This window comes from Schistocerca serialis, chromosome 4, assembly GCF_023864345.2.
Source record: "Schistocerca serialis cubense isolate TAMUIC-IGC-003099 chromosome 4, iqSchSeri2.2, whole genome shotgun sequence".
Classification (NCBI taxonomy): domain Eukaryota; kingdom Metazoa; phylum Arthropoda; class Insecta; order Orthoptera; family Acrididae; genus Schistocerca; species Schistocerca serialis.
Window position 1 is genome coordinate 664212201 of NC_064641.1, and position 27869 is coordinate 664240069.

Genomic DNA, 27869 nt, shown 5'->3' on the forward strand with positions numbered 1-27869 from the left:
GATTTCGAGATGGCAGAGTTAGAGGAGCAATGTGTCTGCAACCTACAATGATGTGTGCTTAAGCCGTACTTGGTGTTATGCATGGTTGACATAGTTTAAATATGGCCGGATAGAAGTTAAAGATGGCCCTTGTTCAGGATGCCCTCCAAGGTCTACTGACGACACTAAAGTCAGGAACACAACGTAATTGTGCAAGTTAATCAAAGACAGACTGACTTGAGAGATTGCAGGGTCAGTTCAAATGTCAAAGCCATGCTGATAGTTTTCCTTAACTTGGAGGTCTAGTTCATCATGAATTTGTGCCACTGTGTTGCGATGCCTGTGAGAAAATGTGAGAAGGAAATGGCCTGAATTGTGGTGAGACAATTCATGACTCTTGCATCATGGCAACACACCCACACATTCATGGCTGTTGGCGCAGGACTAGTGCACAAAAAACGAAATCGCTGCGCTGCCTCATCCTCCATACTCTTCAGAGCTAGCCCCTGCACACACTTTTTTTATTTCCAAGGTTGAAAACCCCATTGAAAGATTGAAGAATTGCAACAATAAATGAAGTAAAAGAAATTTGCAGATGGTTCTTCACGCAATCCAGCAAGAGGAGTATAAGGACTGCTTCTAGAAATGGAAACAGCATTGGAACTTGTGTAACATTGTGGAGGAGAGTATTTTGAAGGAGACCATGCAAAATAAGAAAAAGGTAAGCGAACAGAAATTTTATGGACAAAGTTATGGAATTTTTTGAACAGACATCGTGTATTCATCGTTAGCTCTGAAAGATGGATCATCACTGTCTAGAACATTTTCCAGGGACACTAGCCTTCAATATTTATTGACTGACTAATGTATTTCACTGTATCACACCATGTAGGAATTGACTAACATCTCTCATATTAACATTAGGATGGCGGAATGGGTAAAAACGAAGTGTCATACTTTTTTCTTCAATGTCTATCCAGTTTTTTTTTACTTAGTTCATGAAATTATATGAAATTTCCTAATTTTTCCCTCCTCTTTACAACAGTGTATTACATTTTACAAAATATTTTAATTTAATTAAATTTATTTACATGTATTTCATTTACATTTCATTCAGTATACCTAGAATGATGTAACTAATTTGACACTACTGTAATCTCTCTTCTGAATGTATGTAAATAATGCAACAATGAAGTGTCATGAATTGGCCCTTTTTTATGTCTTGGAATATGCACATTCCAATGTGCCACAGTTTGACATGTCATTCATATGATATTATTTGTATATGAAAGACAGTTTTCAATATGTCTTGTCAGTGAGGACTTTCTGATAGAGAGATGTTATTTCCCTTAGAGAATTCTGACACTGAATGAAAAACTGAATTCACTGATGAAGGCGAGGATTTTGTACCACAGATAAGTGAATATATTGTGAATGAGTTAGGACTAGTCGAGGATTCAAATACTGATCTATATCAATTCTCAAATAATCTGTCACAGCACTCCCAACTGAATGCCTCTACAAAGATGGTTGCTAATTGGGAATTGAGTATGAGAGTGCCGATTTTTCATCTTCTGGAAAGAGGTCAGCTGTGAACTTTCCAGAGGAGCTCCCACTGCTTAAGCTTTCCAAAGACTAGACGACTGCCATCAGTGCCTTCCATCATATTTTTGAAGCAGCATTAAGAAATACACAGAATCAAATGCTCAGAAAGTGCAATATTGAAGTGTCACATAGGGCCAGGGGGGAAGTGGAAGGGGTGTCATTTGTGCAAGAGGTATGTCTCCAGATAATCTTTGGTCACATTTTGGGGGGCGGCCTACATTCATCAAGGACATTATGCCAACAGACAGATTTCAGGAGCTTCTCACACTTTTCCATTTTCATGAAAAATCAACACGAGTTGAATGCCTGCCAGCCAACATATTTGTTCTTGTACCTCAAAGTTCGTGGAAATCAATATTATTCTTACTGCTCCAGAGAAAATGTAACCATAGATGAGCAACTTTTACAAAGAAAACTAAATGTAAGTTCACACAGTTTTTTCCCAATAAACCTGAAAAACAGTGTCTCAAATTCTGGATTTCTGCCGATGTGGGCATGAGGCATATATCTAACACTTTCCCACACCTCGGGAAACAGAATAGACACAGAGACAAGCAACCACATGGAAAGTGCTCCCTTCTGCTTGTCTATGGCTATATTTTCTCCATTGCATAAAACACAAATCGCTTGTAGTAAGTGCATCTATCAAATTTGAATGATGCGAGTAGAAAGTGCAACAAAGCTGTTTGTAAACACATGCAGCTATCATATGTAGCATATATGCTAAATGTGTCTAGAAGATTTTACAGATAGTTAATACACTGAAGGAAAAAATCACAACACCTAAAAATAATTAACGTAGAGTAATGAAATTTTGGTTATACATTTGTCTAGGCAACATATTTAAGCGATTAACATTGCAGTATCACAGGTTAATGTAAGAGCAAGATAAGCCATTGCAAATGTGAAATTCTGGTACATTACTAACTGTTGTGACTGCCAGAATGTTGAACATAAGTTCAAACAAGCATGCATTATGTGGCACAAGTGCTGGATGTCAGTCAGCAATATGTGGGTGAGAATTATCCTGTTGGAAAACACCTCCTGGAAACTGTTCATGTATGGCAGCACAACAGGTTGAATTACCAGACTGACATACAAATTTGCAGTTGGGGTGCATGGGACCACCATGAGAGAGCTCCTCCTGTTATACGATATCATGCTCCAGACCATGAACTCAAGATGTAGGTCCAATGTGTTTAGCTCGCAGACAGGGTGGTTGCAGGCCCTTAACTGGCCTCCTCCTAACCAACACATGGCCATCACTGGCTCCAAGGCACAATCACCTTTCATGAGAAAAGACAACAGGTCTCCACCCTGCCCTCCAATTAGCTTTTGCTTGACCTCACTGAAGCAATAAATGACGTTGGTTTGGGCACAGTGGGGTGCACACTACAGGGCACCTGGCTCAGAGCTGTCCTTGAAGTAACAGTTCGTTGTGCCACTGTGATGCCAACTGCTGCTCAAATTGCTGCTGCAAATGCAGTTCGATGCACCAGAGCCATATGCCAAACACAACGGTCCCTCCCCTCAGTAGTGCCCCATGGCATCTGCAGCCTGGTCTTACTGCAACCCTATATTCAGGTGACCACCACTGCCAGCAGTCATGTATAATGGCAACATTTCAGTCAAGCCTTTCTGCAGTACTGCAGAAGGAACATCCAGCTTCTCGTAGCCCTATTACATGACCTCATTCAAACTCAGTGAGGTGTTGTTAATGGCATATTTGTGACCTTAAAGGCCTGCTTAATAACATTACCTCACCACATCCAATCTCAAAGGTAACTAAAGGTCACAGCTGTTACAACATAGACAAGGTGTGATACAAAAGTTTTAAGACTGATTCATTACTCAGTAGGGGAGTGTGCACGGACTGGTTCTGCCGGGTGGGGTAAGTAGTGGTGACACTCAGGGAACGAACTGACACTGGGGCAGTTGCCTATGGAACCCTGGAGAGTGCGCATCGCTTGCAGCATGAGAGCCCGTCATTGACCTGAGTTGAAAAGTGGGAGATTGGATTCTCCACTACGACAATGTGCCAGCTCACACGTCGTGCACCATCGCTGAAGTTTTGGTCAAGTTCAACATGACAGCACTGCCACAGCCACCCTACAGCCCCAACTTGGCTCCAAGTGACTTTTTCCTCTTCCCCCAAATCAAGACAGGCCTAAAAGGGAAGCAATTCGACTTAAAAGAAGTATATTATGGGCTTGCCAAGACACTCAGTGGACACAACATTTTCAGGAGTTGGCAGTTGATGAAGCCAGTACCCATAATGGCGAGATTTTGATAATTTCCCTTCATAATACGATTTCGTCGAAGAGTTTAAGTTAAACAAAACATTCCACAACTTGGCAGTTCTGATTTTCTATTGTCATTGTGAAGAGCATTAACACTAGAGGTTCTAACATTCTGAAATTGGCAGAAAGGGGTCATTTTGACCCCACTTAAAGTATTTTCATTTTTGACTTAAACAAGTACTTTATTTTTGTGTATGTTAATCCCTACCATCGTGTGAATTATAACAATAATCATGTAACATGATAAACAATACTTATTTAACAAAAAAGTATCCAACCAACTTATTGTCGCTCATGCTAATGAGTTTCTTACACTCTAGGGTTTCATATATACTCTGATGGAAAAAAAATCGCAACACCCAGTAGGAGTTGTGCGACATAAGCGAAAGTTGGTAGACATTTTCCTAAATCTAACAGATGATGTCTATTTAAATTTTGTGCCAGTTGCATAAGAGTGGCACTAGTAATACCACTATGAGGATGCAAATCAAGTTTTCTTTAAATACAGGATGTGATTCAAAAGTTTCAAGACCCAACTCAGAACTAGAAATTTATTGGATATTTAAGTACAGCGGACTAAAATTCTTCAAAATATGATCCTTCAGCATCAACAGACTGCTAGCACATCTTCCACTATTCATAGCCCTTCTGGAAGGCCTCAGGCGTCACACTCTCAAGGGCGCTCGTCGAAGCTTGCTGGATGGCCCCAGGTCCACTGCTTGTTATAAAACTGAGCACTGAGGACTGTCCCAGGGTTAAAATGTGGCCAGGGCAATGGGCTCACCACCCTCCCCTTCCTAGTCCCATCTTGAACGACCTGCAGTCGGCCTGACACCCATTCACAGCTTGAGTGCCACATGCGTTATCTTGTTTTTTACCAAGACTTCCATAAGAAACCACTTCCCACTTCCTTGCTCAAGTCTTCTAGCAATATTCTATTATATGGTGTCTACCAATCACTGCACATTTCTTCTTTTACTTAGAAGTGGGCAAAATCTGGTTTCTTATGCCCATCCACCACAAAAGGGATTCAGCTTAGTTCTTTCTCTACTATTTCATGGCCACTACCTCTATTTGGCTATTATTTGATACGTTTCATTACAAATATACCCTCTTCTGTATCCAAATTCGCTAACATACATCTACATGTTGGTGCTCTGAAGTGTATGAAATTTTCGCTACTGGTATTTAGATAGCACAGTCTTTGCACTAATGTCCTGGACTAAAATCCAAGCTACTCTGTATTATGTGTTAATGGTGATCCATACACAGGATGGGAACGTTAAGCATAATGCCTGTCCCTTCATCTCCCCATGTTCTCACAACAGGTGAGGGATCCCTCTCATCCTGGGGGCCAAGTTACCTGCCCTTGCCCTTCCTTTTTAACCTTCCTCTCTCCTTCCCGAGCAGGGAACTAATAGTTCCAAAAGCTAGTAAAATTTCATGTGTGTCCATTGGTAGTACTTGATACTTCACCTCCTGAACTAACCAGCAATTACATCACAATTTTATGACTTATGTATAATATTACTATTTAGAAATTCTGGTATGTAACAGAAAAGGCTGATGTATGTGCCTGAAAAGGATTGGTTTGGGGAGGGAGTGTTAAGGAGCTGTACAAAAGTTGGCATGATTTGACATAACCTTCAGAACTTTTTTCTCTAAAAAACTGTAAACATTTGATGGAATAGTTTTTCTAGTATGTTGGCAAGTTGCCAAAAGCAAACTAAAACAAAAATAAATAAATAAATAAATAAATAAATAAAAAAATAAATAAATAAACAATCGTCAGAAACAAGTGTTAATATAAGTGCGGTATATACGAGATTATCATCACATAGCTGTTGTATCTCATTATGTATCATGAAACTAATAGACTAATTAAAAGTATAATTGTACTGATACTGTGTAATGCAATAGTATATTCAATGGCGGTAGGGTCAAGTATTCTATAATTTTTTGTAACGATAATATTGACCAGAATGAGATTTTCACTTTGCAGCGGAGTTTGCGCTGATATGAAACTTCCTGGCAGATTAACACTGTGTGCCGGGCTGAGACTCGAACTTGGGACCTTTGCCTTTCGCGGGCAAGTGCTCTACCAACTGAGCTAACCAAGCACGACTCACGCCCCGTCCTCACAGCTACAGGTACTGACAGAAGGAAAGCTGTGAGGACAGGGCGTGAGTCGTGCTTGGGTAGCTCAGTTGGTAGAGCACTTGCCCGCGAAAGGCATAGGTCTCGAGTCCGACTCTCGGTCCAGCACACAGTTTTAATCTGCCAGGAAGTTTGATAATATTGACGTATATTATATCCACAGTGATATGTGTGTGGTCCTCAGGAACACATAATACTACATACAAATAAATAATCATTATCTCACAGTCTTATCCCTCCACAAACTAGGCTTCATAATGACAGTGAGCTTTAAATTTGAAAATTAAAATATGATATTGCACTCACCAAAACAAAGGGCTAACCTAAACCACAAAGCACTCAAGAAAAACCAGATCATTTAATACACCCAATGCAGTAATAATAAAATATCTGTAACATAATATTGTTTGACTTGGCACTCACATGCACCAATTTAAGCAGAAAGTGAATGTTTTGTATCTACAAATAATACTACTGCTAAGCCACATTACTCTAACATCCCAATGTGTACTTTATCTAATTATTTTTAATTTCAGTCTTCACAGAATTTATAAAAGCACGCCACTTTATCATCTTTTAACATTAGATTCCAAAAAGTGAAAGCAACCACAAAAGACAAATAATCTTCTATCCAATACACCTTATAAAAATAATTGAATGTGATTTACAGAAAATATTTACAACTCTGCAAGCAATTGACAACCGAAGGGTTTGGTGCGAGGAGGAGGTGGTAGTTGGACTTACATGTACTATCTTGTGGTAATAATAAAGAATAATGGGTGATTCAGGAAAGGAATTTGGGATTTTGTCAACCAAACAGCTGTGCAGTGAGCTACCTTAATTTAAGTATTAACTGTATTTTTCTTACTTGTCACTTCTTCTTCCGTGTATTTTTGCTTTTAGGATGCTTTAATTGTCGAGTGCTAGTAATAGTGTTCCACAGATTTCGTGTTTGTTTTGAATACAGTCAGAGAGAGTCCCTTTAGTTCACCATAGTGCCAGTAGTGCTAGTGTTTGTTTTCAATACAGTCCAGAGACAGGTAGTGCTATTTTCATAGTTTTCTACAAAAAGTGGCTAGCAATCACAGTTTAGTCAACAATCAGCCTCCTTTAGTGAATTAGCAGTCTAGTTAAAAGTTCCCAGAATGAGATTTTCACTCTGCAGCGGAGTGTGCGCTGATATGAAACTTCCTGGCAGATTAAAACTGTGTGCCCGACCGAGACTCGAACTCGGGACCTTTGCCTTTCACAGGCAAGTGCTCTACCAACTGAGCTACCGAAGCAAGACTCACGCCCAGTACTCACAGCTTTACTTCTGCCAGGGTTTTAGTTAAAAGTTGATTAAATCTCTACAGAAAATTGATTCCTTAGGATGGATAGGATGTGTGACTGCTGTGTACGGACGCAGGAGGAGCTGGCCACTGTTCGCGAACAGCTGAGCGTCTTGATGGCCACGGTCAGCCGTCTTCAGGCTGCTGCCTCAGAGTGTAGCGGCAGTGGGGAGTCTGGTGCGTCGCACGGTACACCCCAGGTGTTACATGCTTCACCCACTGTCCCTGCTGTCGAGACAGCTTCGCGGGTACCAGGCGCGGTTGGGCCACCCTCTCCCCAAGGGGAGTGGCGGGTTCAGCGGCGTTTGCGGCGCACAAGGTGGAGGGTAAATGTGGAGGCTGGCCGTGTGGCATCGCCCGCTCTGCCTGTGAGCGGACATGTGGCTGCTCCTTCAGCAAGGTCCGAGCAGGCACACGGGGGGAGTGGTTTATTAGTTATTGGGAGCTCCAACGTTAGGCGAGTGATGGAGCCCCTTAGGGAAATAGCGGAAAGGTCAGGGAAGAAGGCCAGTGTTCACTCTGTCTGCTTGCCGGGGGGTCTCATCCGAGATGTGGAGGAGACCCTGCCGGCGGCGATAGACAGCACTGGGTGCACCCGACTGCAAATTGTTGCTCATGTCGGCACCAACGACTCCTGCCGTCTGGGTTCAGAGGTCATCCTCAGTTCGTACAGGCGGTTGGTGGAATTGGTGAAGGCGGAAAGCCTCGTTCGCGGGGTGGAATCAGAGCTAACTATTTGTACTATCGTTCCCAGAACTGATCGCGGTCCTCTGGTTTGAAGCCGAGTGGAAGGCTTAAACCAGAGGCTCAGACGATTCTGCGGAGATCTGGGGTGCAAATTTCTCGACCTCTGCTATCGGGTGGCGAAATGTAGGGTCCCCCTGAATAGGTCAGGCGTGCACTATACGCCAGAAGTGGCTACAAGGGTAGCGGCGTATGTGTGGAGTGCACATGGGGGTTTTTTAGGTTAGAGAATTCCCTCCCTAGGCCCGACAAGACACCTCCTGAGACCGGGCAAGGTAGGAGTAGGCAAAATGCAACAGGGAATAAAAATATTAATGTGCTAATAGTAAACTGCAGGAACGTCTATAGAAAGGTCCCAGAACTGCTCTCATTAATAAACGGTCACAACGCCCATATAGTACTAGGGACAGAAAGTTGGCTGAAACCAGAAGTAAACAGTAATGAAATCCTAAACTCAGATTGGAATGTATACCGCAGAGACAGGCTGGACAGTGAAGGGGGAGGCGTGTTTATAGCGATAAGAAGTGCAATAGTATCGAAGGAAATTGACGGAGATCCGAAACAATTTGGGTGAAGGTCACGGTTAAAGCAGGCTCAGACATGGTAATTGGATGTCTCTATAGGCCCCCTGGCTCAGCAGCTGTTGTGGCTGAGCACCTGAAGGATAATTTGGAAAATATTTCGAGTAGATTTCCCCAACATGTTATAGTTCTGGGTGGAGATTTTAATTTGCCGGATATAGACTGGGAGACTCAAACGTTCATAACGGGTGGCAGGGACAAAGAATCCAGTGAAATTTTTTGAAGTGCTTTATCTGAAAACTACCTCGAGCAGTTAAACAGAGGACCGACTCGTGGCAATAACATATTAGACCTTCTGGTGACAAACAGACCCGAACTATTTGAAACAGTTAACGCAGAACAGGGAATCAGCGATCATAAAGCGGTTACGGCATCGATGATTTCAGCCGTAAATAGAAATATTAAAAAAGGTAGGAAGATTTTTCTGTTTAGCAAAAGTGACAAAAAGCAGATTACAGAGTACCTGACGGCTCAACACAAAAGTTTTGTCCCAAGTACAGATAGTGTTGAGGATCAGTGGACAAAGTTCAAAACCATCGTACAATATGCGTTAGATGAGTATGTGCCAAGCAAAGGGAACTTCACAGCAAACATAAACGGAGCCAAAGCCTTGCAGTCAAACAAAAATTACGCGAAGCGAAATGTAGTGTGAGGAGGGCTATGCGAGAGGCGTTCAATGAATTCGAAAGTAAAGTTCTATGTACTGACTTGGCAGAAAATCCTAAGAAATTTTGGTCTTATGTCAAAGCGGTAGGTGGATCAAAACAAAATGTCCAGACACTCTGTGACCAAAATGGTACTGAAACAGAGGATGACAGACTAAAGGCCGAAATACTAAATGTCTTTTTCCAAAGCTGTTCCACAGAGGAAGACTGCACTGTAGTTCCTTCTCTAGATTGTCGTACAGATGACAAAATGGTAGATATCGAGATATACGACAGTGGGATAGAGAAACAATTAAAATCGCTCAAAAGAGGAAAGGCCGCTGGACCTGATCGGATACCAGTTCGATTTTACACAGAGTACGCGAAAGAACTTGCCCCCCTTCTTGCAGCGGTGTACCGTAGGTCTCTAGAAGAGCATAGCGTTCCAAAGGATTGGAAAAGGGCACAGGTCATCCCCGTTTTCAAGAATGGATGTCGAACAGATGTGCACAACTATAGACCTATATCTCTAACGTCGATCAGTTGTAGAATTTTGGAACACGTATTATGTTCGAGTATAATGACTTTTCTGGAGACTAGGAATCTACTCTGTAGGAATCAGCATGGGTTTCGAAAAAGACGGTCGTGTGAAACCCAGCTCGCGCTATTCATCCACGAGACTCAGAGGGCCATAGACACGGGTTCACAGGTAGATGCCGTGTTTCTTGACTTCCGCAAGGGGTTCGGTACAGTTCCCCACAGTCGTTTAATGAACAAAGTAAGAGCATATGGAATATCAGACCAATTGTGTGATTGGATTGAAGAGTTCCTAGATAACAGAACGCAGTATGTCATTCTCAATGGAGAGAAGTCTTCCGAATTGAGAGTGAATTCAGGTGTGCCGCAGGGGAGTGTCATAGGACCATTGCTATTCACAATATACATAAATGACCATGTGGATGACATTGGAAGTTCACTGAGGCTTTTTGCAGATGATGCAGTGGTGTATCGAGAGGTTGTAACAATGGAAAATTGTACTGAAATGCAGGAGGATCTGCAGCGAATTGACGCATGGTGCAGGGAATGGCAATTGAATCTCAATGTAGACAAGTGTAATGTGCTGCGAATACATAGAAAGAAAGATCCCATATCATTTAGCTACAAAATAGCAGGTCAGCAACTGGAAACAGTTAATTCCATAAATTATCTGGGAGTACGCATTAGGAGTGATTTAAAATGGAATGATCATGTAAAGTTGATCGTCGGTAAAGCAGATGCCAGACTGAGATTCATTGGAAGAATCCTAAGGAGATGCAATCCGATAACAAAGGAAGTAGGTTACAGTATGCTTGTTCGCCCACTGCTTGAATACTGCTCAGCAGTGTGGGATCCGTACCAGATAAGGTTGATAGAAGAGATAGAGAAGATCCAACGGAGAGCAGCGTGCTTTGTTACAGGATCATTTAGTAATCGTGAAAGCGTTACGGAGATGATAGATAAACTCCAGTGGAAGACTCTGCAGGAGAGACGCTCAGTAGCTCGGTACGGGCTTTTGTTGAAGTTTTGAGAACATACCTTCACCGAAGAATCAAGCAGTATATAGCTCCCTCCTACGTATATCTCGCGAAGAGACCGTGAGGATAAAATCAGAGAGATTAGAGCCCACACAGAAGCATACCGACAATCCTTCTTTCCACGAACAATATGAGACTGGAATAGAAGGGAGAACCAATAGAGGTACTCAGGGTACCCTCCGCCACACACCGTCAGGTGGCTTGTGGAGTATGGATGTAGATATAGATACCTAAGAATAATCATTTATATGATGATTATTTTTGGCAAAAGATCAGTTCCCACAGCATTATACACACTCAGTGCTGATTGAAGATGTAAATGTGCTTTATTTCTTCTCATCTTCGAAAATAAAAATCACCTTTTAATCCAATGCCAGTTTTCTCTGGTTAAATGTAGGTGTCTGCATAATTTATTTAAAAGTACTTAGAACTTGATCACAGTTATGTGACCTGTGATTGTGCCTTTGGAAACATTGAAAAGAATAAAACACAACAATAAAAATGGTTAACATTCAAAACAATACCTCCTTAACATTAATAACTGTCACCAATTAAACTTTCACTCCTTCCCACTTAAGATGGATAAATATACATATACATAATGGAACCAATCAGCAAATATGTCATCAAAAATTGTAAGTGGTTTTATGATGGATTACACACAGACAGTACTCCAGATGTTATAAGGGAGAATGTAAAGATTGAAAAATATAGTTCTATTTGTGAAGCAAAAATTAATTAAGTATCTCACCAGTTTTTCATTAAATAAATAATTACAATTTTACAGCGTATTTTTTATGAAATCCATTAAAAAATCTTTTTACATATGTACGGTGGCAAGAAAGGGGTAGAGTCCAAAAATGAAGCATGTGCCACAATATCTAGAAGATATATTTTTAAGTGAAAATGCTGTCCTAATATCTAAGAACCATTACGGAATTTCATTAGAATAAAAATTTCACAAACCTGAAAATTCTGATTTCCAAATGTTCTTTTTAATTACTAAAAACTTGGAAAATCCTCTATTCTACAGCAAACCATTCTATTCCTTTCAGTCATTCAGTTGTCATGTACTGTCTCAGACCACTCTGCTCATAATCAGTTCACGTACATGGTGTTCTGACAGATGCAAGGAACACTTCACCACCTTAGTGTTTAAGATGCAATGTCTACAACCAGCCTTTCAGATTCAGTTAAGTTTATTGGGTCCTTTTCTTTAAATTTGTAGTAGTATCTTCATTTATTTGCCACCACAATTTTTACAATACCACAGCACATCTGTGCACATTTTTCCTAGCTACAAGTTTCTCCTATATGTATGATGAAGGCACCACACATTTCTTTCTCATTACAAAACGTTTTCTGAATCATTTTTAATCTAATTGTAAACACATTTTTACAATTTATACCTCCCAGAATATGTTCATGCATGAAAGATAAATTCCCGTGATATTTAAAAAATGAGAATATGAATTTGCTTAAAAAGAGCATCATACGTTTGGTGAACACGTGATAAATGAACATCTCCACATCCCAAGAGCATTATTAAGTGTGCAGCACTTTGTAACATTTATTTTCTATAGGCTTCCATATTAATTGAAGCCCATTTGTGGCAACCCATAAGTTTTCGAACCCAAATTAGAAAGTTTTTCCTGTGACAAAATCTTATTCCCTGCAAAGACAAGTCAGCTCTACTTTGTTGTGTTACGTGGATCTAAACCTTTGAAGTTAGTGGCATGATGTCCTTACTGTCAATATATCAGCTTACTACAACTATAAATCACTAAAATTCTTAATGATGTACGAAAGCTCTTCATGTGAAGATTAAGCCTGCTTGTCTACCCAGTCCAATTATCCTCATTTCAGTTTTCCACATATCACTCAAACCAAGTGACAGGATAACCTATATTATTAAATCACTAGCCCAGAACCAAGTTCCAATTGCAGGTTGCCGATCTTAGGGCTTCCACGTGAAAAGAATTGATTTTGCATATTTAGTGCAATTATTGACCAAATTTAGGATGCTGTCATGTTCTCCTTATTAAGAGGTATAATCTCATATTACATGTTTAACACAATAAGACAAGTATTGCAGTTTGAAATTGTCTATCTAGAGGCAGTGTAACTGATGTGCGCAAATACAAGCACTATGGCCAGAAAAATTGAGAAGGATTCTACAAAAGACCTGTTTACACCTGTACATCAACATGCATGCCAGTGCAGAGATGGCTTCACAAATTCTGGAAAGTAGTTAGCAGGAAATGTTTTGGGTTTTAACAAGTCTTCACCATGCCACTTAAATAATGGAGCCGGATGAAGTAAGACCCTACAACAAACACCATGTGACAGATCTAATGTGAGAAGTGGTCAAGGCTTGTGATGGTGTGGGAATTGAAACTACAGATTATTGCTGAATCCCTTGAATCAGTCTGCGTAAATAATATTCTTGACAATAAGATGATGGCTACTGCTGAACATCCAAACGATGCTCACTGTTCAGCACTCTAGGAAGGTAACAGTCAGCACATCAGACCAGAAATAACAGGAACTGTTTTAAGGAGCAGTAAGGAAACTTTTCACACCTCCAGTATACCAGGTTAATTATGTTACTGTGATTCTTCAGAGACTCTGTGATAGTAGAAAGGACAAGTTTGCAGAAACAAAGGCATCCAATGAACCTACCAGAGGAGCAGTTTATATGAATGACAGGCACTTTAATAATTTATTATATTTTCTGTGGTGTCACCGCCAGACACCACACTTGCTAGGTGGTAGCATTTAAATCGGCCGCGGTCCGTTAGTATACGTTGGACCCGCGTGTCGCACCTATCAGTGATTGCAGACCGAGCGCCGCCACACGGCAAGTCTAGAGAGACTTCCTAGCACTCGCCCCAGTTGTACAGCCGACTTTGCTAGCGATGGTTCACTGACAAATTACGCTCTCATTTGCCGAGACATAGTTAGCATAGCCTTCAGCTACGTCATTTGCTACGACCTAGCAAGGCGCCATTATCAATTGCTATTTATCTTGTGATGCATGTACCGTCAGACCGATGTTCACCAATTATAGATTAAAGTTAAGTATTCCAGAAGCTATGTACTATTTTTGCTACTATAAAGACCTTGTCCTGTTCCAGACCTCACGCCCTCCTGTGTGAGCTTAAACGCGTGCCCTTCGGCCTCCCGTCCTAGTGGATTGGCTATCTTGCCAGTCCACAACATTTTCTACCCACAAATTTCTTTAGAAATACGTAGATGCCAAAATCGGGTGCTGAATTTGGTGACCAAGGTGTATGTTTCATCAATTTGTAACCTCCCCCCCCCCCCTTCCTCCTCCCTACAGTCCTTGTACTAGTCATCTCATCACATACATTTTTTATAGAATTGGTCCACAAGACTTGCTCGGTATTTAAAAATTATTGTTTTACCTTCTGCAAAATTATAAATAAGGGGTTTCTTTCCTGCATCCCAGAAACCACTATCCACAGCTGTTCCAGAAGGTGAACTCATAAGTGAGATTGGCTTCTTTTAACTGATTCAAGTTCTTCAGTTTCCATCCATTGCTTATAAAATCCACATAAATCAGTTCCTCACATCAAAGTGACACTTGACTGATGTTATGAAATCCATTCACTGATGTAACAAATACAAAATCCATTGATATTGGCAATGTGCCCCTGTCATGATAAGAAATATTCACCACATTAATAAAACCAACAAACTGCAGGATGGGGTTCTGACTGGAAATAGAAGAAAAAGGTCCTATGAAGATGTGTCCAGAAATGCATCACTGCCACAGTAGATGGCATTGACGAATGATAGTTCCTCCGACCAGGAGCCATGTGTTCCTCATGTGTTGTAGGCTGTCTTACTGACACAGTGTACTGTAAGCAGCAGAATGGTCTGGTATTCATGTAGGGGAACAAGCCCACATGGTGTTTGTGTATGCCAAGCAGATGGAAACAGTTAAGAGCAGCAAGGCTATACCAAAACAAGTGCAATAACAGACACTAATCACATCAAACAACATTTCAAACCCTTTTTTGTTCATTTGTGTGGTCAAGGGTCCTTTCAGATGGACGAATGTGCTGGGAGGTGGTGGACTTTGCAGTCATCACAGTTTGTCAATTTTATTAATGTTCACGCGGTATAACACTGTACACTTCTGCAGCTTGTAATTTTTGGGAAGAAACCTGTACTTCTCAATAAAAGCTGTTTCCTGTCTTGTGGTGAACATATATGGTGGTATTATGAGAAAAGTGTGGGAGTGATAAGACTTAACAGACAGTGAGGTAGTATTAAATGAATGTACCATGTGCTCTTCTAAATTCTGTCCATTTTTTATGTGATACAACTGATGTTCACTTAGAAAAATATAAAAGTCAGGTAATCATCAGGGTCAAATAAATACTTTTGTATTTAATAAAAATAAAACATTTTTGTGACATCATGAAATCACAAAAGTTCTTGGTGATGACTACACAAAAATATATAAATAAGAGCATTAAAATTATTGCTAATCATATATTCACAATTTGTGGAATCATTTAAGGATAGTCCGTTGACTTTAAAATTACCCGCAATGGCTGGCACTGTTTATTTAGTACAATAAATACGTAATACTAGTGAGTCTTTTTATCTCGTAAATAGTTTCAAAAGCATTTAAACACTTATTAAAGATTTAGGACAGCTGAAAAACACACATTATGCCTTATGGAACTTGTTTTATGATTTTAAATAAAAGTGTTGACATACCAAAAATTTCATGGGCAGTGTCAATGCATGTCACATATGATATCGCAAAATTTTTAATTTAACTGTTCCGTTGCTTCTCATAAGCCTTTAAGTTTCTTTACACGAAACTTAAAAGATTCAGCTATGCTTCATTACCTGTAGTATATTTCTTGGTATGCACTGGCATATATTAGCTTCAGTACACCAGCCAAATCTACTAGCCATAAAATATATTGGGACCTCATGACACATATCATGATTTGTCAGTAATTCAAATTTTAGACTAGTGTAATCTGTCAGTATGGATAACAGAATGTTATAATAGCATCATTCATTCATCCATTATGCATCTAGTCGCTGAAATGTCATAACTGGCATTAAATATGTCTAACTTAGGACTTTCTTTTTGTTGGATACCAACAGGAAGAAAGTAACACACTGAAAGCTTTTAAGAAAACTATCAGTGACTGCTGCACATTTTGAAGAAATTGTAATATATGCAAGAGATACCAAATAATAAATGTGTTAGATGTGTGATCATTACTTCCTTCCAAAACCTAGAAAAATCTTACAGTATGTGAAACTGTATTTTAAGCTCAATAAAATCTTCTAACTACAATACAGCTAATATCTGATACCATAATAGCTAAAATGGTGCCTTTTACATTAGCAATCTAACAGCATATCATTAAGTTACAAATCCTCAACTAAATTTTAGATTTTCTAAATTTGAAATTGTAACTGAAAAGAAGTCTAAAATCACTATCACAGGAATGCATGTGTTAGTGCTTGCATAGCACCTGACAATAAAAATTAACTTAGGGTATCACAAAAAATGATGATAATGTCTTAGCACATTTGCTCAGAAGTAATAAGTCCATGAAGTTTATTTGCAACATTAAGCCTTGGCTGTAACTACCTGCATAACATCCAAATATCCACACATGTGAAGCTGCTGGTCCTAAAAATATTTTAGCATAATTTGGCAGCTTCCATTTATTAAATTTATGGAATAACCATAACATAGACACACTATACCTTCCTGCTTAACAGTGAAAGCCACTATGATTTTGAGCAGCCTAGAACATTTGTACAGTAACAGTTATAAACATTAACAGTTTCAGCTACCTCTTCCCACTTTTAATTCTCACCACTATGGAAAATTAAAATACTCTTTAAATATGGTGTAAACAGTGTCTTATCTTTTTAAAAGCATGCCAGTTTAGCTTTACATAAACAATAAATAATGACAAATTTTACATATCATTATGCCATTTCATTTTATAACGGGAAACACAATGTCCATAAACTTACAGCACTTCTATGCAATGCTACACATTGTACATCATCAATAATCATTTCATTACTTATGCCTTGCTGTGCTACAACTGTAACTGGCTTCTGGCTGGGAAACACTGAGAGACGATATGTCAAATGAACTCATTGCAACAGTCTTCCCTTATCTTGTCGTTGAAGTTTCGCCATATACCACCACAGGGGGGTAAAAAAAATAAAAAAAAAAATAAAAAAAATAAAAATAAAAAAAACTTGCAACAACGAGAATGGGCCCCATATTAACTTCCTCCATAGCACACCTAGCTACAGCAAAAAGTGAAGAACAAGGATGGAGAGCATTTCTCATGTATTACACACTTATAGTTTACAACAGACACTGCACAAAAGCAAGAAGTTCGTGAAACAATTTTATCCCAACATGCTGTAGCTCAGTACTTATTCATCATCACTCTCCATTCCCTTAAAAAGAAATCATCCCCCCCCCCTCTCTCCCTCTCTCTAAAACACACACACACACACACACACACACACACACACACACACACACACACACACCTTTCTTTTCTCTATCTGTCCAATAAAAATTCTAAAAAAACACTACCATTTATCCTTAATACATACTTTTTTTGGTAATATACTACTGTTAGTTGCATGACAACAGAGGCAACTAACATCAATGTTGTATGTTTGCAAAGCATTTTTCAACAGCATTTCCTTCTGAAACTGATGTAATAACATCAAGAATACAAATATTCATTTTATTATTGACCCAAGAAACTACCACAATTAGATTCACTATCAGTAAATAAAATATTGTTAAGAGAACCAATGAACAGATAAGGCAACAAATTCATAAACTGTGACATCAATGAAAATTTAGATGGAAGCCTATTAAGTGACATCAGAACAAGATGTACACCGGTAACTTAACTTCTAACATCACACATCAAAATACATTACAAACGTAGCAAATTAATAATGGTCATATTACAACACAGAGAAGAAAATAATCCTGAAACCTCTCAAACAGACTACATGACATACTAGCACAAAGCAACCAATAGTGTCTAAAAATGGAAACAGAACAAACCAAATAATGTTATCTCACAGAAAGAAATATGGAATTGCTCAAGGGAAATAGATAATGTAGAGCATTTCTGAAAAGGTAATTTGTTATGATGAAATCGGTCAATATTTAAAATACATTATTATTATTATTGTTGTTGTTGTTGTTGAAGAAAGAAAAAGGCTCAGTCAAAATACAAGAAAACAATATCTGGAAAAAAAGACGCAAGTTTTATAAACTGTTGAGGTTTATTCTTTTACTAGAAAATTATGCAAAAATGAAATTTCTACATTAATGCCTTTATAAAACCAACACAGTTAAAAAATGTAAAAAGGAACAAAGGCAAATTATACAAAGTGTTTTGGCAGACTGACAAGTGCCAAAATATAACATGGATACAACAACCAACTTTCAAGTCTTCCTTTGTCAGTGTACGGAGCACACCTGTTTTTCAATGCGAACTATTTCCTTTGGTTTCTGTCACTTATTAGTGGTCTACAAGGAATGGAAGACAAATTCTGATAAAAAAATTAACACCAACATACAGCATTTTTCAGTTATTTCTCCTACAACAAATGTTGAAATTGGCACTTCAGTGTTAACCCTAGTTCGATTTATCAAGCTGCACCTGAGACATCATTAAAACATGTTTCTCCTTTCACACAAATCAGTGACATGCTTTGTTTTCATGCCAGTATGCATGTCTTGCGCCACAATAAATAAAGAGTTTAATTCCAGACTTATACCACTAAATACAGAATTAAAATTATACTTTAGCTCAAACTGATGTCCTCCAGTCCTTAAACCATTCTCAGAAAACATATTTTCAGAACAGGAATCTTTTTAAAGACATAAATGAATAACATAAAAGACATCTGAGGCATGCAGACCTGCCTCTCACAGAGCTTTGTAGTATGAGAAAGAACCAATTGTACGCTGCGAAAAACTTATAAATGGGGCACAGAGAAGATTAACATTTCATCAAAATTACTAATAATATTAGTAGTAGAAAGACAAAAAAACGATAAAATAAAACAAATAAAATCAGACCACATGCCAAACTTCAGGTTACAGGGCAAAATTAAAGTACTGCTTTGATAACTGCTGACAAACAGATGATGATGCAATGCTGTAGAACATTTATACCAATCACAGTGTATTTCAATTTTCTTCTCTTTTCCAGCCAAAGCGGCTTTCGTTGTAAAAACAATGGCAATACTTTTAAACAAATATTTCCCACTGGGCAATCAAATTTTAGCTATTGTTTTTCATGCACCTGTTGGGTGTATGCATACAGACTACAGGCATATGTTATACAGAAGTTCCCCATTTCAACGGAATATTGTAACACTACATGACAATGTTTATTTGTTTATGTAATAACAGGTAAGAAAATGCTTTGCAAGCACACATTGTTTCTTACGAGAGATTAGGCTATACACAGCAAAAGAAGTGTTCTCCTGAGCCTATCGATGTTGATCAACAGGAGTATGACTGCAACACTTAAAATTCACTTCTGTAGCTTCTTTTACTTTCATAATCTTCTTTGGCAAATAGTTTAATGCTAGAACACCCATTTTCCCTTCAAATGTAGCTAAGACTAACAGCCTTTATAAATAAATGACAATCTAAGTTACAAAAATCAATCACAAATTCGGCAGGTAATTTCGACAGATTTAAATATTACGGTTTCATAAGAACATTTCAACAATTAAATAATTGGCTGGAAAATATTACTATTTACTTCAGATTGTAACTCTGTACAAGAAAATATCTGAATCTTGGAATCCTGTAAAATGGTTACTAAAGTATAACAAGGTGACTCTTATTTTAATTCCATAAAACCTATCGCAAATAAAATTAGGAACATTAACAAAAGCTTTTACAGTGCATCAAAATGTATTTTTAACACTCATGCACTGCACTATTCCAGTTTCCAACAGCGAAACATTTGTTTTCTTTTAAATGTCCTCTGCATGTTTCCTTACATGCATGATACAAAATGTGTTTGTACTAATCATGCCATTCTGTAAATATTTATTCAGACATTAACTTCAGTTAATGTATCACCATTCCATGTAGCCTAGTACTGGCATACAAATCACTCACAAAAAAACTAAAAAACGACCTCCACTAATTTGGTGTAATGGAGTCTCAATAAACAGGTTATACATTATCACATACTTAACAAATTTACATTTAACAAAATGTTATTCTGTATATATCACTCCCTTATCATATTATATGTTTTTAACAGCATCTTATAACCAATTTTCTTGGTTGCCAACATCAAAAATGCATCAACCAGCTTAATCAGAATTGAAATAAGTATTGCTATATATTACAAATTTTCTGAGCCTCAACCCATCACTTTCAATGACTTCGATGTAATATTCTCATTCCTACAGTAACAGTAATTTTAGCATCTCATACAACAAAACAAACACCACACAAATGATCAAGGAAATTCCATCAAAACCATAAACCCATTTGTCAAACATTGTTACACTGAAATTTTAAAATACATACCAGGTACATAGCAATTAGTTATTTTCTTCTCACTATCACAATAGCAAAAGGTACCATAATTTCTAAAGCAACAGTTTCATCTTCCATTGAGTTCATAGCAGATAATTAAAAAAATAAGTCCCTGAAAACAGAAGTGCATCCTGACTGTTACAGATTCTCAATGCTCTTATTATTTTCAAAAATAGTATTTACCAAGTACCCAATAACACTGTGAAGTGTAACTGGTCTCTCGTTTCCTGGCCAACAAATTCTAAAGAATAGATATTCAACAATGTTAAATATAACTTTCAAGAGACAGAGAAAATAAATTTTCTGGCAGTTAGAAATAATCTGCAAGAAAGATTCAGCTAAAAGAATTCTCACTTCTCTACAAAACCTTGTCTCATTTTTTCCCATCCTGTGTTCTGCAATGAAGCGTCTGTCAGCTGTGAATGTTAACTCATGTACAATGTAAGAAGCCCACCATTCACATCAAATGCTGGCCTTGCAAAACCTGCCAGACCACAATTTCCAGGAAGAATTATCAAAATTAAATGAAACCAAATTATTACTGTTTTGCTACAGCCAATCAAAAGTTAAATGATAATCTAAAAGTCTTTCAAGGCACCACATAAACTATGAATTATTTTTAACAAATGGATTAAATATAAACTTCTCACTAAATCAAAGAGATGGAAGACTTTGATGACATACAGCCTATTATAACATTCACATTAACTCACAGGCATGATAGTCCTGCAAGGACATACCACATCCTCACAGTTCAACACCAATAAAAGATCATAACATCCACAATAAATTTGTGCCTATCAGATCTTCACAGTAAACCTTAATCTGGCTGGAAAAATAATACATATACATTAAAAGCTGTGGCTATGCTGATACAAATCAGATTTTACCCAACTATTACATTTAATAATTTACTAACAAAACAAATCAGTAACATCCAAAGTTTTTACCTGGGAAACATGGTTAACATTAACTTCTGTACATGCATGTATACTACACAAGTATCAAAAACTATTTTTATGGACAATTCAACAAACTGCAGAACAAAAACCAGGCAGCATAAATATTTATATCTTTAAAACTATCTTCAAGCATGTAACACAGTACTGTACATTTCTTATCATTTGCATTTAAGCTCTGTGTCTATTACTGGCTTTATACTTGTGTCTGTATAGTGACACCTCTAAGCAAACTCTATTATGAGACCCATACTGACATATACTGACATACAATATCAACACTTATTTCAATTATTCTTGTTGCTCCCCAAGATCTCTGGAAAACATTGCTTTTGTGTAAAGGTGATTAATGTATTTTCTCTTCAGCTTAATGAATGCCAGCCACATCCTTTGACAATTTGTAAAACACACTAGTTTAAAAATATTACTGGAAGGCTTAGGTACTCTTCTACTATGATGCCACTAACATGTCAAATTTGTAACAAATGCAAATAATGTCACTGCAATATATTTTACACGTAGCAAAATGTCAGGGCATTGTAATGATTACATTGCAGATACTCTTGCCACATGCCACTTTTGGATAGGGCAAACATAAAAATAGTTGTCCTTTTGTACAAAATGGGTAAATCATTTTGTAGAAACATAAAGTACCTAAAATTTCAGATCAGAGAGATGTAACAGCAAGTCTTCACCCCAAGCAAATATGGAATAACTGATACACCCATGGAGACTTCATGGCTGGAATTAAAATTTCTTAAGACGGTAGCAAGGAGCTTATACCATTAAGGCAGGCTCCCATTGGAGGCATTATCACTATCGTCGGATGCACCGCGGTGACAATCACAGCGGGCATCGACGGACACCAACCATCACTTGCGCAAAGAGTCCTTGCTGCTGGCGAGCGACGTGCTGTTGCTGCTCTGGCTCTGCATTTCACTGCCACCACTCGCTTCTCCATTAAGTGCACTCGATCCGCCACGCATCACACGACGCATGGCTGCCAGCTCTTCTGCAGAGGTTGGGGTTGGCGGAGCACTACGTCCCTTCAGTTTTCCTAGGACCTTGTCTAGGCGATGTACAAACAGATCTACATCTGTTTTGCGCATACCGAGTGCTGCAGCAGCTGTCAGATATGGCACAGGGTAACTACTGTTATGTGCACCCCAGCCTGCAACAAAAAACAGTAAACCAAAATTTACAACTGGCACTGATTGGAGAATAGATTGTAGAGTGCGCAAGGGATTCTGTGATATGACAACACACATTGAAAAGTGCAGTATTTTAAAGTAACTATTCTGTCACTTATTTCACATACTTCATTCATTTATTCATAATATTCCACAGATACTATCAAGAAGGAAACATTTCATTAACGTGAAACAAATCAAGATACACACTAACAGAATATAAGAAGCAATTAATTACTAGTCCACCTTCATAGCTGAGCAGTTGGTCTGGCTCACTGCCATGTGGAGGACTTGTGTTCGATTTATGGTACTGTCAAGGATTTTTCCTTGGTGAGAGGACTGGTAGGCGCACATTCAGCCTCTTGAGGTCAACTGAAGTGCTATCTGACTGATTAGCAGCAGTTCCAAGGTCAGGAAACCAGACAATGGCTGGACTAGTTCAAAGGTCACGGAACCAGACAACGTCCAGGAGAGCGGTGTGTTAACCACAAGCACCTCTATATTGTAACCGATGACACCACTAGCAGAAGACAACATGGTCGTTAGTCTGGCCTGATTGGTCATCTAGGGCCAGAATGCGGAACTGTATGTACCTTTACTTTAATTAATGACTAAATCTGCACCTTGTATAAACACTAAACTAATACTTAACATTTTCCACTCAGTAATTTTGAACACAGGTAAAAACTGGAAGATGTTGGATACATTGTTTTAAATTTTTTCTGTACATGTGAGAACCATTATTCTCTTGTGCTATTTTTAACTGTTTCAACTCACACTGTAAGTCAAATGTGATGTTGAAACTGAGTGTGTAAGAAGTTTCACTAAGATGTATTTTAGCACATTTGGTAGTTTATTTTCTCACTGACTAGTTTTGAGATATCAGTTGGCCACATATTTGCATCAAAAGTGTGAAACCAGTGGTGAATCATCTGTTCATGACAAACTTAAAGCTGTGACACAATTATGTAATTTTTTTCCTGCCATTAAAACAGTTTTTCATTTTGTTAGTAATCAGCAATGTGTACATCCGTCTCTGATATGACACACTTCCAGTCTTTATTGGCATCTAATGATGAGCCAATGGATTAGGAAACTATGTGCCAACAAAATAAACACCCATTCAGGTAAAACACAACTGGTTCATTTTCCTTCAAGAAATTTCTTCAATAATGATGTACTTCTGAGTGTTCTGCCAAGCTGTTGTTTCCATTTTATGCACAATACTTCGATGATCGACTCAGTTGTCTTCCTCAGGTGCTGTGAGTTGTGCCATTGTGTGTTCTCACTATCCGGACTCCAACCAGGCACAGAACTATTCTTGGTCTCGTGCCACTAATTATAGTTGATTTTAAGTCTGATTCCCAACACCCACTACACCCTTTGACACACACTTGTTTTTCAGAGCCTGCACTGATATTGCATTAAACATTCTCTAAGCATTTCCCTGTCCTGTTTATTATGTTTTCTGACATCTTTATTTCAACAGGCTCCTTAATTACTCTCCCCCAGAAACTTAGTGTATGCACTGCAATACTAGTCTCATCATATTTCATTTCAAGATCATAGTAGAGGAAGTGCTCAGTGACAGCGGATACATTTGGCTCTTTTAGTCAGGCATGTCACTGATGTTCCTTGTATCTCTCCTTGACTGTTCTAATAATCTGCATCATGTGAGACAAGCCATATTTGTATGGACTGCTGTACAAGTCCAGCTTTTTGAGACCTAGACTAACTAACACTACAAAGGAGACTTTCTATATTTGCTTGCAGGAGTGAAATACACAGGATGTCTACTTTCCACACGAGTCTACTGACTTTTCCGAATAGTGGGTCAACTTAAGAATAACTTGTCTAAGTTATTCTTGGCTTCTTTTTCTGTGTCTAAGTCTCAATCTCTTTCTCAGGCTTTCTTGATTTTGACTGCAACACCCACTCAATTCGACAATCTGGTTACACATTCCTAAGGAGTACTAATAGTAGGTGTTTTAATTCTTCGGTGAAGCTCTCCTTGTCTTTCAGTGTTCAAGCTCTTTAGACAAGAGTCTTTAGCAATGAACTTCTTTGTGACAGATGGGTGTGGCTCGAGGCACAGAGACAGAGGTCAGTGTGTGTGGGTTTCCTATGTTAACTATGACTCAAGAATCTGACCAGTCTTGTCTTAATTAACATGTTGAGGAAAGTAAGCTGTCCCTCTTTTTCAAGTTCCACTGTGAATTTTATATTACAACTGATCAAGTTTAAATGTTCCGTGAACATGTAACTTTTCTCGTTCCCTGTAGCCACACCATAAGCATGCAAATAGTAACACACTAGTTTGAATTTGGCAAATTCTAGTGCCTTACCTCCAAAGTGTTCCGCGTATAGGTTTGTCACAACAAATGATAAACTACCCTTTTATCAAACATGAAATAAGCTAAAGTCAGAATATGCTTAAAAAGTTTAGTGAAACAATTGTCAAACTTTTACATGATCAGTTTCAAGGATTCACAAAATGGGACTCCCATTACATCAAAACTGACCATGACATCCATTTTCCAGTGCCCCAATTCACTGAGGTGGTGTGCAAAGTGAACGGAGTTGCAAATGTGATGTTTGGACTTCCCCATATTCTCGCTGAGAATGGTTTAAGGTATTTAGCTAGCTGGTATGCAGGTGCACTAATATTACTAATTATGGACGTTAGAGGAATGCTTGCTTTGTGTAACACAAAGAGGCCATACACAGGGTGTTCAAAAAGTCTTTCCGCAGTGCCGTATGATTGTTAGCCGCGCATGCTGTATGCCACAGTGAATATACTGAAATGAAACTCAGTGAAATACAAGTTATTAACTTATTGAATATTCATTTTTACATACAAATTTTTACATTAAAAGTCTAAAGTGTCCCCCTGTTGCTGAATACACACTTCAGCTCGTCTAATCGTGTTTCAAAACACAAGCTGTAACATTTCTTCTGTAACAGAAGCAGTGAAAGTGGATATTGCAGTTTTCAATTCATCAATGGATTTTGGACGGTTTTTATAGACAGTTGCTTTCGCTGCACCCCAGAAGAAAAAGTCAGGTGGGGTTAGGTCAGGCGACCGTGGAGTCGAAAGTCCCTGTGAAATTATGCCATCACTAAAAACTTCAGCAAGCAGTGACACTGAAACGCAAGCTGTATGTGCAGTTGCACCATCTTGTTGAAAATAACCATTCAGTATTTCACTTAACACAAGTTCTCCTACGTATGGGTACAAAATATCACTGTAGTACCATTGTGACGTTTATTGTTTCGTTGAAAAATATGGGACCCAAAATCTGACGTCTAGAAATTACATTCCAAACTCCTATTTTCACAGAGGGAAGTGGTTTCTCATGACTACACAATGGATTTGCAGTAGTCCACATACAAGAATTTTGCAAGTTCATGAACCCGGATAAATGAAACACTGCCTCATGAGCGAAAAATGTTTCATTAAGAATATCCCTTCCATTTTGTTGAACGAAATTTTTGAACCATTAACAATAATGCAGTATCTTGCCATGATCAGTATTTTTCAGTTCTTGCACATCTGTCACTCTGTAAGGGAGAAGTTCTAATTTTTTCCTTACAGCTATGAGGGCCGTTCCGACACTAACATCGATTTACTGGGTGAGTTTTCTTACTGACTTGTTCAGACTCGTGGACATTTTATCAGAAATATCGAGTATTTTATCATCAGACAAAACACTAGGATGAACACTTCTCGGTGCACCTGTCACTGCACCCGTACTTCGAAATTTGTTAATCAAATCTTGAACAGTATCCCAATATGGGAGTGTTGTCTCTGGGAAAACTGAATTAAATGTTTGATGAACTGAACACTTGTTCGACTAAAAACACACATTCTTCAATGGTTAGCTTTTTAACAGTGACAAAAACTAAACAAACGAACAAAGGAACTAAACTTAAATGTTCACGTCAACACGTAATGTGACACACCAACGATACTACTGCTGGCTGAGATAAACGAAACAGTGGAATGTTGGGAGAGTCCCCTTGAAGGGAATAAATCCAGGTAGGCGAACAATCATACGGCACACGTGGCTAACAATTATATGGCACAGTGAAGAAATTTTTTGAACACCCCATAGTCGTGGTGGCACAGCTGGTTATGTTCTAAGACCCTTAATGACATTGCATGTCAAGCCTGACTCAGCATATCATCGTCATCATCATCATCATCATCATCATCATCATCATCATCATCATCCTTATCCTCTTGACTTTATTTATAGGATCAACATCTACACTGTCCAATCAGATGCATCCAGACACGCCTAAAGAATGCAGAACTGACAACCAGATGCTACAAGAAGTGGGCCCAGCAGTATAAATGGAGGTGGGGAACATTGTGTTGTCAGTAGAGAAAGCACTAAAAGCAGAATGGGTTGGTTGTCACCTGAGTAACAAATCCATCAGAGATATTGCAATCCTTCTAAAGTTGCCCACGTCAACTGTTGGTGATATGATTGTGCAATGGAAAAACTACAGAAAATCCAGAGCTAAACAAAGACCAGGCAGACCTCAGGTACTACAGACGGGCACTTTCGAGTATTCTGGAAGATAGTAAAAAACACATGAAATCACTGGATGGAATCACTGTCTGTGTGTAGGCAGTTAAAAAGAATGGGATAAAATGGTTTAGCGGCTGCTTGTTAAGTCACACATTTCTGTAGTCAATGATAAGTGACACTTGAGGTGGTGCAAAGAGCAATGTCACTTGACAGCGGATGACTAGAAATGACTGATTTGGAGTGATGACTCATGCTAAACGCTGTGACAATCTGATCGAAGATTCTGGACAGATTTGGATTGATACAGTTAAAGGTATCAAACTATGGGGTCATCACTGATGAAAAGGTTTGGGTTTAGTAAATGCCAGGAGACCTTTACCTGCTATCATGTGTAGTGTCAACAGTTAAGTATGGAGGAGGTGGTGTTACAGTGTGGGTGTGTTTTTAATGGGTGGGGTATCATCCACCTATTGCACTTGACAAAATGACAAAAGAGGAAAGATACAAACACATTTTACACCGTTGTTTACTGCATACAGTAGAGGAACAATTTGGAGACAGACTGACTGTATCAGCATGACAATGCACCCTGTCATAAGGCAGCATCTGTGGGGCAATGATTTGTGGACAACA

At 38.6% G+C, this 27869-nt stretch overlaps 1 protein-coding gene across 1 annotated transcript in view; it reads right to left on the reverse strand.

Moving 5' to 3' along the window:
* Positions 1 to 15305: 15305 nt before the first annotated feature.
* LOC126473137 (O-phosphoseryl-tRNA(Sec) selenium transferase) overlaps positions 15306 to 27869 on the reverse strand; it is a 69651-nt gene continuing 57087 nt past the window's right edge. The window contains exon 10 of the mRNA XM_050099996.1: positions 15306 to 22679. Coding sequence (XP_049955953.1) covers positions 22381 to 22679 — 299 coding nt within the window. The 3' untranslated portion in view covers positions 15306 to 22380. The remainder of the gene's footprint in view (positions 22680 to 27869) is intronic.